This window comes from Chelonoidis abingdonii, chromosome 3 (genome assembly GCF_003597395.2).
Source record: "Chelonoidis abingdonii isolate Lonesome George chromosome 3, CheloAbing_2.0, whole genome shotgun sequence".
Lineage (NCBI taxonomy): Eukaryota > Metazoa > Chordata > Testudines > Testudinidae > Chelonoidis > Chelonoidis abingdonii.
Genome location: NC_133771.1, coordinates 192847245 through 192860460, shown reverse-complemented (window position 1 = coordinate 192860460; position 13216 = coordinate 192847245). Strand labels below are relative to the sequence as shown.

The 13216-nt window shown below is 38.3% G+C and overlaps 1 protein-coding gene across 9 annotated transcripts in view; it reads left to right on the top strand.

Annotated features, from left to right (window-relative positions):
* Positions 1-13216, top strand: part of CCDC88A (coiled-coil domain containing 88A) — a 341661-nt gene that overhangs the window by 237367 nt on the left and 91078 nt on the right. For 8 of the 9 annotated variants that reach the window (XM_032784366.2, XM_032784364.2, XM_032784363.2 and 5 more), the window contains 4 exons: positions 575-759; positions 9720-9857; positions 10507-11577; positions 12303-12430. In XM_032784366.2, coding sequence (XP_032640257.1) covers positions 575-759; positions 9720-9857; positions 10507-11577; positions 12303-12430 — 1522 coding nt within the window. The remainder of the gene's footprint in view (positions 1-574; positions 760-9719; positions 9858-10506; positions 11578-12302; positions 12431-13216) is intronic. The other variant, XM_075064421.1, reaches the window with a different exon arrangement.

The following is a 13216-nucleotide window of genomic DNA, read 5'->3' as shown; positions in this document are numbered from 1 at the left end:
TGCTTGGGCGTCACCTAACATGGAATGGACATGAGTAAACTCTTAAAGAAAAAACGGTTACTAATCTTTCTGTAACTGTTATTCTTTGAGATGTGTTGTTCATGTTTATTCCACAACTCACCCTTCTGCCCCTTGGTCAGAGTTAAGCCAGCAAGAAAGAACTGAGAGGGTGCAGAGCTGGCCAGGGTCCTTATACCGACGCATGAGCATGTGGCATCAGGGGGGCACTTGATCCAGCCTGACAGATACCACTGAGAGAAAAATCTTCAGTAACTGTGCGTGTCGCACATGCACACCTAAAATGGAATGGACATGAGGAACACATCTTGAAAAACAACAGTTACAGAGAGGTTAGTAATATTTTTTTTTTCAGTCCTCCTTCATCCACAATTTCATAGTTGTTCTGTGGTGGGAGAGAGAGGTGTGTGAGTGGCCCCAACAAACAATGCTGACTAAAAGATTTTGGAGGATCCTGGTGCAGGCCTTTTTATCCCACAAGTCTGAAAATGCACAGACTCACCTCAAAGATCTTCAGTTAATGATAAGTAACCTCGGTTTCTTTTAAATCTTTCAGTGCCACGAAAGTCACTTGGCCATGAAGTGAATGAACTGACATCAAGTAGATTGCTGAAGCTGGAAATGGAAAACCAAAGTTTGCTGAAGACGGTGGAAGAGCTACAAAATGTAGTGGGTTCTGTAGAAGGCAGTAATTCAAAGATTCTGAAAATGGAAAAAGAAAACCAAAGACTTAGCAAAAAGGTAGCCATCAATATGTGCGTGTATAATATGATCAAATATAAAAAGTATGGTGTGTTAGGTTTTATCAGTATGAGCTTGGGATGGATGCATTACTCACACGTGCTAAAGTGTTTTGTGTGTGTGAGAAAGAGAGAGATTAGTCTTTTCATAATTAAGACAAAAGCAGGCTTTCCATTCTGAATCTGATTTTGCCCCCTCTGCTACAATCTCTCTCTCTCTCAAAAAAGTTGTTTATATTTAAGATTTTGCATCTGTGGTCTTTAGCCAAAATGGAATTTTGATGAGACTGTTGCAGTGAATCTGACAAGTGTGGAACTTAAAATAGATGTTACAATAATTTTCAAAAAGTTAATGACATATCTTTGTCACATTATATTTTAAGAATAGGTTGGCCTAGAAACATGTTTGACTTAAGAGTCCTTGATGTGATCTAGTGCATAGAACTAATTTAGAGAGAACTGGGTGGTTTAATTTTGGACTTGTACACTAGTGACTAACTAAAGTCTGGAATAACCATCATGGCTGTTTCTGCACAGCTCAGGAACTGTAAAAGTTTCAGCCAGCTCCATTTTCAGCATCAGTACAAACTTTTTTGCTGAATAATGGTTGAACTAAGTGTGGACTGTATTGAGCTAGGTCAGGGGTAGGCAACCTATGGCACGAGTACCAAAGGCAGCACGTGAGCTGATTTTCAGTGGCACCCTGTAGTGGGGTGGTCACCTGTTCCTGCCGTGAAAGGCTTAAAACAGCCCAGGGAGAGGGCTGTTGCTGAGAGAGAAAACCATAGGCTGATTGGGGAAACAGCTGCAGCTGGCCCATGCCCCAATCAGACCGCAGCTGGCCCTGTGAAGGGATTGCTAGGCTGAAGCTTAGGCAGTCTTTCTCTAGCTGTAGAGGGAGATGGACCTGGCTGCAGGGAACTGAGCAGAGTATCTGAGTGGAGCAGGGAAAGGCAGAGGAGCTGGGGAGGCTCCAGCCTGGAAAGCCCCAGATTGCAGCCTAGCAGAAGGCCAGTGGGTACTGGGGGTTGCAGAGGGCAGCCCGAGGTAGGCAAATGCAGCAGGTCCAAACCCAAACTTGCCGGTAATGAGTGGGCTGATACAGCAGTCTGCCCCAGAGCATGGAGGCTAGACAATGACTGGCAGTAGCCTTATACTGAGGCAAGATGGGGATAGTGGGCTGGGGCTCCCCGGGGAAGGGAGACCCTGAGACAAAAGGGTTACTGCCAAGGGGCTGCAGATAATGGGCCAATGGGTCTGGGAGGGACACAGGGGCCAAGCGGCAGGGGACACTGGCCTGCAGAGGGCGCTCCAGAGGCTGGACGAGCTAATTCCCAGAGACAACCAGCAGGAGGCGCTTCAGGGCTGAGTCACTGGACCTTTACACACCCACACTGCCCTGGTCCTGGCCACCGGTCCAGGGGGCTCTGCATTTTAATTTAATTTAATTTTAAATGAAGCTCCTTAAACATTTTTAAAAACTTATTTACTTTACATACAATAATAGTTCAGTTATATATTATAGACTTATGGAAAGAGACCTTCTAAAAATGTTAAAATGTATTACTGGCACGTGAAATCTTAAATTAGAGTGAATAAATGAAGACTCGGCACACCACTTCTGAAAGGCTGCCGACCCCTGAGCTAGGTGGTTGAACTGTGTAGGTATGTTTGTGTAGGGGAGCAAGGGGCAACATTAAGGTTATTCATAATACTTTACTTCACAACATTGGATTTGTTGAAGGTTATTTTGTTTTATATTTAACCTTAACCTAGAATTTCTTGGATTTCTGATGTCTGTGTTTGTAAAACTATACTGTTTTCTTTTTTTCTTTGTTATACTGTTAATTTTTCAACATTAACTTCAGTTTCCAGTCTTAGAAAAGATACATAAAACACAGCATGTCTCCTGATATTTAGAGATGTTAAGATATTTATCCTGAAGAACTTAACCATAAATATGAAACAGTATAAAGAATCTAGTTTTAAAAAGCTCCCAGTTTCATAGATACTGAAGAAGTCACCAAATATATTCTTAAACTGAATTTTGTTGAGCATCTCACTTTTCTCCCTTCTTGCTGGAAGAACAGAACAGCTGGTGTTAGAACACCAACTACCAGGAAGTATGGAGACAGCATAAATGAAAGTGCAAGTGCCTGACTCAAAAGACTTAATAGGCTGAGTCCACCCCCAACCCTTCAGGCTTTTTCTGTGCCTCTTTCCTGGAAGCATGGAGTGTAGCCCTTGACTGGGGCTGCGAACTGATTAAAAACAAAAATCATGATTAAAAAAATTAATCGTGATTATTCACACTGTTAAACAATAATAGAATACCATTTATTTAAATATTTTTGGATGTTTTCCATATTTTCAGATAGATTGATTTCAGTTTCAACACAGAATTCAAAGTACAAAGTTTTCATTTATATTTTTTATTATAAATATTTGCACTGGAAAAATAAAAGAAATAGTATTTTTCAATTAACTTAATACAGATACTGGAGTACAATCTCTTTATCATGAAAGTTGAACTTACAAATGTAGAATTATACACAAAAATACTTGCATTCAAAAATAAAACAATGTCAAACTTTAGAGCCTACAAGTCCACTCACTCCTACTTCTTGTTCAGCCAATCACTCAAACAACCCAGTTTGTTTACATGTGCAGGAGATAATAATGCTGCCCACTTCTTGTGCACAATGTCACCTGAAAGTGAGAACAGGCGTTCACATGGCACTATTGTAGCCAATGTTGCAAGATATTTATATGCTAGATGCACTAAAGATTCATATGTCCCTTCATGCTTTGATCACCATTCCAGAGGACATGGATCCATGATGATGGGTTCTGATTGATAACAATCCAAAGCAGTGCAGACCGACCCATTTCCTTTTGATCATCTAAGTCAGATGCCTCCAGCAGAAGGTTGATTTTCTTTTTTTGGTGGTTCAGGTTCTGTAGTTTCCTCATCGGAGTGTTGCTCTTTCAAGACTTCTGAAAGCATGCTCCACCCCTCATCCCTTTCAGATTTTGGAAGGCACTTCAGATTCTTAAGCCTTGGGTTGAGTGCTGTAGCTATCTTTAGAAATCTTACATTGGTACCTTCTTAAAACAAACGTGCTGGGTCATCATCCGAGACTACTGTAACATGAAATATATGACAGAATGTGGGTAAAACAGAGCAGGAGACATACAATTCTCCCTCAAGGAATTCAGTCACAAGTTGTAATTAACACACTATCATTTAATGAACATCATCAGCATGGAAGCATGTCCCCTGGAATGGTGGCTGAAGCATGAAGGAACATACAAATGTTTAGCATATCTGGCATGTAAATACCTTGCAATGCCAGCTACAGAAGTGCCATGCGAATGCCTTTTCTCTCTTTCAGGTGACTTTGTAAATAAGAAACAGGCAGCATTATCTTCCATAAATGTAAGCAAACTTGTTTGTCTTAGCGATTGGCTGAACAAAAAGTAGAACTAAGTGGACTTGTAGGCTCTAAAGTTTTACATTGTTTTGTTTTTAATGCAATTATTTTTTGTTCGTAATTCTACATTTGTAAGTTCAACTTTCATGATAAAGAGATTTTACTCCAGTATTAAACTTAAACCTCCCCCTCCCTGTGGACCCTGCACAAGTTCTTCAGGCTCCAGGTCCTAAGAGGGATAATGGCTCTACAACTTCAGATTCCTTTTACTCTCTTCTCCCATTGGCTGGTTTCTCTGAACAGTGTCTGTCTGGTGCACCTATGGTGGTTCCCTCCCCCCCACTTCTGTCTCTTGCGTCTACTTTTTAGCCTTTATAGTCTGCTCCTTCACAGGATGCTCTTGCAGCTTCCTTCATTCCTTCCTTGCTTTAAACAGTAAGTAATTTGGGAGTTTGAGACTTGGGACTCTCCTTTTTAATTCCCTCACACACAGGTACCTGGGGAGTGGACTTTTCAAACTCTCCCCTTCCCTCACTCTTCATTTGCCATCAATTGCTCTTCCCTCCAGCATCCTGTTGAAGTTGGTTGCATTCTCCCTGCAGCCATTGGAAGGTGTTCATATGCGATCTCAAAACACTACAGCAGGCTCAAATTACTGCATTCTGGGGCACTGTGAAGACCTCCTGTACTTTGTGATGGTCATTGCCATCTCTGGTCTGGTCCATCAGTCCAACTCATTCAGTTTCTTAACTAGTAAAAGAAAATAGTATATAGTGTCTTTTTATATATACATATATATTATATATATATATTTCCTCATTACATATTTATGAACCTTTCTTCAATCAGCATTGAGTACATTTAGCATTTGTCTTAGGTAACGTACAATATATATGTCCAAGCTACAATTTACACATTTGCTGTTTGTTATTCTATTTCTGTCTCACCCTGCTTCTGGGTTTTTCCAGTAGAGGGGGCTTCTTATCATTACAAGTTTGTGTATGTTTTACCTAACATCTTCCAGCACAACATATTACTTTTGTCCTGTCAGCAACAGCATTATTTTAAGCAAATCTCTACAAGTGGAGAAAAACTGGCAAAACCACATTTATGCCAGCATAAGTGTTATCTCATCTAAACTCATTCATTACCCATAACTGTAAATTATTATTGTACAACTAACAAGGGTCTTAATCTTACCATTTAGCAGTTCCTCATGTTTATGTTTCATTATCATAATCCACTATGTTGTGTATATTATTCTATCCCTTAAATCTATTGGGGTTTAAAAAGTGCCAAAACTTCAAAATGTCAGTATTTTCTTTATCTTCTTTAAACATGGGTTTTCAAAAGGCTTTCAGTCAAAGTCCAACATTATGTTTGCAAATCATTACCAAAAAATAAGAATAAAAAGATTTGTAATAATTTTCCCTGTGTTGCATTTTGAGGTATCCCTCTATTTTAGGGCCTTTTAATCACTGTTCCCCAACAAACTTCTCTTATGATGTTCTGAGGTACCCACCACCCCAGCCTCATAAAAGAAAATTATCAGGCTGGAATTTTGAACAGATTGAATAGAATATTGGGTATCAGTGAGAAAGTTATCTGGATGCCAGAGACAGTTGAAATAATTTTAGCAGTTGAGACTTGAGTAAGTTTGGGGAATTCGCCTTTCCAGATTTTTCCCCTGTAGCAGATTTTCAAGAGAATTGTCTTTTCAATTTGCAACACTTATGCAACTAAACACCAGTACTTGTTTATCTCATTACTTGTTACAAAAATTGTGGTCAGATGTAATCTTTAAATGACAAGATCTCATAGACTCTTGCTCTCATCAATAATACATTCACAGAATCATAGAATATTAGCGTTGGAAGAGACCTCAGGAGGTCATCTAGTCCAAGCCTCTGCTCAAAGCAGGACCAGCACCAGCTAAATCATCCCAGCCAGGGCTTTGTCAAGTTGGGATTTAAAAACCTCTAAGAATGGAGATTCCACCACCTCCTTAGGTAACCCATTCCAGTGCTTCACCACCCTCCTAGTGAAATAGTATTTCCTAATAGCCAACCTATACCACCCTCACTGCAGCTTGAAACCACTAGTCTTTGTTCTGTCATCTACTACCGCTGAGAACAGTCTAGATCCATCCTCTTTGGAACCCCCTTTCAGGTAATTGAAAGCAACTATCAAATCCCCCTCACTCTTCTCTTCTGCAGACTAAATAAGCCCAGTTCCCTCAGCCTTTCCTCATAAGTCATGTGCCACAACCCCCTAATCATTTTCATTGCCCTCCGATAGACTATCTCCAATTTGTTCACATCCCTTCTGTAGTGCGGGGACCAAAACTGGACGCAGTACTCCAGGTGTGGCCTCACCAGTCCAAATAGAGGGGAATAATCACTTCCCTCGATCTTCTGGCAGTGCTCCTACTAATACAGCCCAATATGCCATTGGCCTTCTTGGCAATAAGGGCACACTGCTGACTCATATCCACCTTCTTGTCCACTGTAATCCCCAGATCCTTTTCTGCAGAACTGCTGCTTAGCCAGTCAGTCCCCAGCCTGTAGCAGTGCATGGGATTCTTTCTTCTTAAGTGCAAAACTCTGCAGTTGTCCTTGTAGAACCTCATCAGATTTCTTTTGGCCCAATCCTCCAATTTGTCTAGATCACTCTGAACCCTATCCCTGCCCTCCAGCATATCTACCTGTCCCCCCAACTTAGTGTCATCTGTGAACTTGCTGAGGGTGAAATCCATCCCATCATCCAGATAATTAATAAAGATGTTGAACAAAACTGGCTCCAGGTTCGACCCATGGGGCACTTCACTTGATACCGGCTGCCAATTTCTTGATACAGGCAGTCTGCAGAGGGCACTCTGGGCTGTAAGAGCTAATTCCCGAGACGACCAGCAGGAGGTGCCATGCCAGTGAGTCGTCACCCCGTGACACTCCCCTGTTCTCTCTCTTCATTGGGCTAGTGACATCCAATCTTCAAATGAAGTTTTAAGATTCATATTTACCTCACTTAATCTATGGACTCTGACCACAAATCCCATAGTATTCTTGGGCTAAGAGAAGTCTTTACTTCTGCCCTTCCTAGAGGGAAGACAGCATGTGCAGTAGCTGAGAGGGATGAGGTATGGAACGTGCTTTCAGAAGTCTTAAAAGAGCAACACTCCAAAATGGAAACTACAGAATCCAAAACATCAAAAAAGAAAATCAACCTTCTGCTGGTGGCATCTGACTTAGATGATGAAAATGAACATGCACTGACTGGTCTGCACTGGTTTGGATCACTATTGTGCAGAACCTGTCATCAGCATGGATGCATATCCTCTGGAATGGTGGTCAAAGTATGAAGGGACATATGAATTTTTAGCACATCTGGCATGTAAATATCTTGCAACACTGGCTATAACAATGCCATGTGAACGCCTGTCCTCACTTTCAGGTGACATTGTGAATAAAAAGTGGGTAGCATTAACTCTGCAAATGTAAACAATTTTTTTTTGTCTTACCGACTGCCTGAACAAGAAGTAGGACTGAGTGGACTTGTAGGCTCTAAAGTTTTACATTGTTTTGTTTCTGAGTGGTGTTTTTTTTTGTACATAATTCTATATTTGTAAGTTCAACTTTAATGTAAAAAGATTGCACTACGCTACTTGTATTAGGTGAACTGAAATACTATTTCTTTTATCATTTTTACAGTGCATATATTTGTAATCAAAAAGAAATATAAAGTGAGCACTGTACACTTAGTATTCTGTGTTGTAATTGAAATCAATATATTTGAAAATGTAGAAAAATCCATAAATGGCATTCTATTATTGTTTAACAGCATGATTAATCGTGATGAATTTTTTTAATCGCTTGACAACCCTAGCTAGTAACATAATTTTATTTGGCAATATAAAAGCTTAACTCTATTTTGACATTTGTTGTCTGATAATGTGGATTCCCAAGGGCAAGTCATGCCTGACCAATCTGATTGCCTTCTATGATGAGATAACTGGCTCTGTGGATATCCGGAAAGCAGTGGATGTGATATATCTTGATTTTAGCAACGTTTTTGATATGGTCTCCCACAGTATTCTTGCCAGCAAGTTAAAGAAGTATGGATTAGATGAATGGATTATAAGGTGGATAGAAAGCTGGCTAGATTGTCGGGCTCAATGAGTGGTGATCAATGGCTCAATGTCCATAAAGCTGAAGAAAGCAACTTGTAGCAGCAGGCCACCTTAGTACAGCTTTAGGGACCTCATTAAGCCAATTTATAATTGTTTATTTTGTGTATACTGAGTTTATCTCTATTTAAGTTGTAAAACAAGTTTTGTAAGATTTGATAGGCTCATAGCACTATAGGGATGGAAGGGACCTTGAGAAGTCATCAAGTCCAGACTTCTGTGCTGAGGCAAAATAAAGTATAATTATAATTATATTAGGGGAGGGATAGCTCTGTAGTTTGAGCATTGGCCTGCTAAACCCAGGGTTGTAAGTTCAGTCCTTGAGGGGGCCAGTTAGGGATCTGGGGCAAAATCAGTACTTGGTCCTGCTAGTGAAGGCAGGGGGGCTGGACTCAATGACCTTTCAGGGTCCCTTCCAGTTCTATGAGATAGGTATATCTCCATATATTTTTATTTATTTTAATTATTATTATTATCACTGATGAGTGTTTGTCGAACCTCTTCTTAAAAACCACAGTCTCTCTTGGAAGCATATTCCAGAGCTTAACTATCTTATAATTAGAAAGTTTTTCCTAATAACTAACCTGAATCTCCCTTACTGCAGATTAAGCCCATTACTTCTTGTCCTACTTCCAGTGGACAAAGAGAACATTTGTTCACAGTCCTTTTTAGCCATAAATATTTGAAGACTGTTATCAGGTCCCCCTTCAGTCTTCTTTTCTCAAGACTAAACATGTCTACTTTTCTTAACCATTCCTCATAAGTCAGATTTTCTAAACCTTTTATCATTTTGTTGTTCTCCTCTTGACTGTCTCCAACTTGTCCAATTTCTGTTATAAAAGAATAGATCTGTTAATAAATAAAATAATTGTAAAATAGGATAAAGAAACTCTCTGTGCTTCAGATGAACTAATGTTGTGAAGATTCAAGATGCCTGGAATAATCATGGAAGGTAGGACTTTGGTCATGTAGCAATTGAAAACACAGGTCAAGTGTGCAGTGATTGTGACGTTTCAAAAAATCATCATGAATAATGCATAACTTTCCATATTGAAGGCTATCTTTACAACAAAGGGGGCTAGATTTTTTTATTTTTAGATTAAAGCTTATTTTAGGTGGGATAAAGTTTGTAATATTTGCCAAATCTTAAATACAAATTTATGGACTTGATCCAGCTCCATTGAAGTCAATGATAATCTTTCCATTGACTTTAACAGTGTTAGATCAGGGCATATGCAACATATGGAAAACAAAAATAATATTTTCACTTCACCTCAGTAGGGATAGTCATTTATGTTCCTAGTCATCGCTGGATGAATTTTAAATATGTTTCCCCCCCGCCAGTTGGAAGGACTTGAGAATGAAATTAAGCAAGAGAAACAAAGTCTTCAGAATAGTCAAAATCTGAGCAAAGATCTGATGAAAGAAAAAGCAAAACTTGAAAAGACCATTGAGACTCTTCGAGAAAACTCAGAGAGACAGGCAAGTAACATAATCTTTGCAAGAAAAGGGACTAGTCGCTTTTTTAATGAAAGGTTAAAATATCCTTGGCATAAACAGTCACAAAAATCAGTGGAGCTGCAATAATGGACTCTGCACACCTCAAAGATGAACTTTCTATATTTTCAAATAAAATGATGAGGTATTTTTTTTCTTAAACTGCTTTTAGAATCTTTCAAAAAGCTTTTTGCCATAGTTTGAGTGGATGTTTGGATTTTTGCTGATATGCCTATTTCTAATATATCTCTCAAGATGTTGTTTTGGGAAAAGAATCCATTCTTGGGTTAAATGGCAACCAGAAAGAGAGTGAAATTAGTAATGTGTGTTGGTTTTTACTGTTTGTATAAACTTAAAATAGACAGACTAATGTACTTGAAAAATTGTCTGTATTTACAGTTTATTGCATAACCATCACCTCTACTCACACGATGTGTGTTATGTTACATGGTATATAATATAGTAGAATAAACCACAACAGAACTTTAATTTTACCTTATGTTAAAGAGGAAGTGATGTATAATGTAATCCATCTCCATTTGTCCTACCTCAGTAGGCTGCTGTTTATATTTAGAAATAAATTATTTTTGGCATGGTACTGACCTAAATTTATATATTTTTTTCAAATAATTAGATTAAAATATTGGAACAGGAGAATGAGCATTTGAATCAAACATTAGGTGCTCTAAGGCAACGGTCTCAAATCAGTGCTGAAGCAAGAGTGAAAGACATTGAAAAAGAAAATAAAATCCTCCATGAATCTATCAGAGAGGCCAGCAGTAAGCTAAATAAGATTGAATATGAGAAAAAGCAAATGAGGAAAGAACTGGAACATTATAAAGAGAAAGGAGAAAGAGCAGAAGAGCTTGAGAATGTGTTGCATCATCTTGAAAAGGAGAATGAGTTATTACATAAAAAGATTACCAATTTAAAAATTACTTGTGAGAAGATAGAAGCCTTAGAGCAAGAAAACTCAGACCTGGAAGTGGAAAACAGAAAGTTGAAAAAAACTCTAGATAGCTTTAAAAACCTTACTTTTCAATTAGAATCATTGGAGAAAGAGAATTCACAACTTGATGAAGAAAATTTAGAACTAAGAAGAACAGTTGAATCTTTGAAGTGTACAAGCATCAAGATGGCCCAATTACAGTTAGAAAATAAGGAATTGGAAAGTGAAAAGAAACAACTTAAAAAAGGGTTGGAGCTTATGAAAGCTTCATGTAAGAAAACAGAACGTTTAGAAGTCAGCTACCAAGGTTTGGATACAGAAAACCAAAGGCTACAGAAAGCATTAGAAAATAGTACCAAAAAGATTCAACAATTGGAAAGTGAACTACAAGATTTAGAGTCTGAAAACCAAACTCTGCAAAAGAATCTGGAAGAATTAAAAATCTCTAGTAAACGCCTAGAGCAATTAGAGAAGGAGAATAAGCTGTTGGAACAAGAGACTTCTCAGCTGGAAAAGGATAAGAAACAACTAGAAAAAGAGAATAAGAGACTTCGACAACAAGCAGAAATTAAAGACAGTACTTTAGAAGAGAACAATATAAAAATTAGTAATCTGGAAAAGGAAAACAAATCTCTCTGTAAAGAAATAGGTATATTTAAAGAGTCTTGTGTACGTCTAAAAGAGCTAGAAAAAGAAAATAAAGAACTTGTGAAAAGAGCTACCATTGATAAGAAAACACTTGTCACATTACGAGAGGTAATTTGAAACTAATTTCCGTTCTTCTATTATCTGTTGGACATAAATCTAATACACCTAAGTGCTGTGTGTCTATAATATCATAATAGCTTTTTAAACAGTTATAACGTTCAGAAAATATATCTACTAGTAATTTCTGAAAAAATCATGTTCCTGTCTTGTTGGTGTGCTTCAATTAATAGTATTTATATATTAAATATTGTAGTTAAACTTTAATAATTATCATGCATATGTTTCACTCTGATACTGCTAAACTAGTTTGGTATTTTTTTATCCTCATGTTCAAATCAAGTTTAGAAGGGAAGTCATGCAAAAAAAAAAATCAAAGATGAAATCAGACTTGTATTTAGGATATAAATTCTGATTTAACTGGGTGTTAATACACCTCTACCTCGATATAACGTGACCCAATACACCACGAATTCAGATATAACGCGATAAAGCAGTGCTCTGGGTGGAGGGAGGGCTGCACACTCCGGTGGATCAAAGCAAGTTCAATATAACATGGTTTCACCTATAATGCATAAGATTTTTTGGCTCCCGAGGACAGCGTTATATCAAGGTAGAGGTATAGTTGGGAGGACGGAAGAAGTTATTTTAACAGGTTGTACAAGCTACATGTAATCATAGAAATTTAATGCATAGACAGTTTCCAGAAATTAAGTCTACATTATTAATTTAACATTTTAGATTGATTTTTTATTTGTTTGTTTATTTTACATAAGGATTTGGTGAATGAAAAACTGAAGACCCAACAAATGAATAATGATCTTGAAAAACTTACGCATGAGCTTGAAAAGATAGGTTTAAATAAAGAGCGCCTCTTGCATGATGAACAGAGCACAGATGACAGGTGAGAGTGCCTAGACCAGTTTGGGATAGTTTAGCAAAAGTTTGGTTTTCATTTGCAATAATAAAATGGTTTTCCTTCCTACCGTTTTCTCCATATATCATTATTTTTAAAAAGACATTAAATAGAGTTAGGCCCAAAATGAGTGTGTCATTGAAAGTATTATAATATGGTAATAAATTTCTTTTTCAAGTAGTGTCCCTGTGGGTGCACCGCTGTAGATGTGTTTGCATCCCTGCACTGCTGATCTGAGACTTTTGGTAGCAGTGTCTGTCTGGCCTGCGCATGTGCTGTCCCCTACCTAATCTCTGTCATGAAGCTAACCAGCATTGCGCAGGCAAACCCTCTTTAGTTCCTTCTTAACCTCCCCAGCTAGAGATGGAGTTTAGCTGTCCATTATCAGATCATTAACTTATAAAGACTTACTACTTGTAAAAAAGGCGAAACTATTTCTTGAGTTTCTTTTACATTTCTTTATTCTTTAAAGATTTTTTAAAAAAAATAAAACTTCATTTTTTCTTCAACCCTAACTGCCCCGTCCCATCTGGGGACTCGATACCAGAGTGTATGCCTAAGGACCCACTGGCAGAGGCAAGGAAACATCGGTACTGATAGGGTAAGAGAAAGATAGAGACTCTCCCTTGGGGAAGGCTCCTTTGGTATGGACATCAATGTCAGTACTATATTTGGCACACTGGACGCTGGCAAGATCGTTCAGCCTGGACTGCATCTCCAACACCATCAATGTAGTCATACTAGTGCTGCCAACCACTATTGGTACTGATGCCT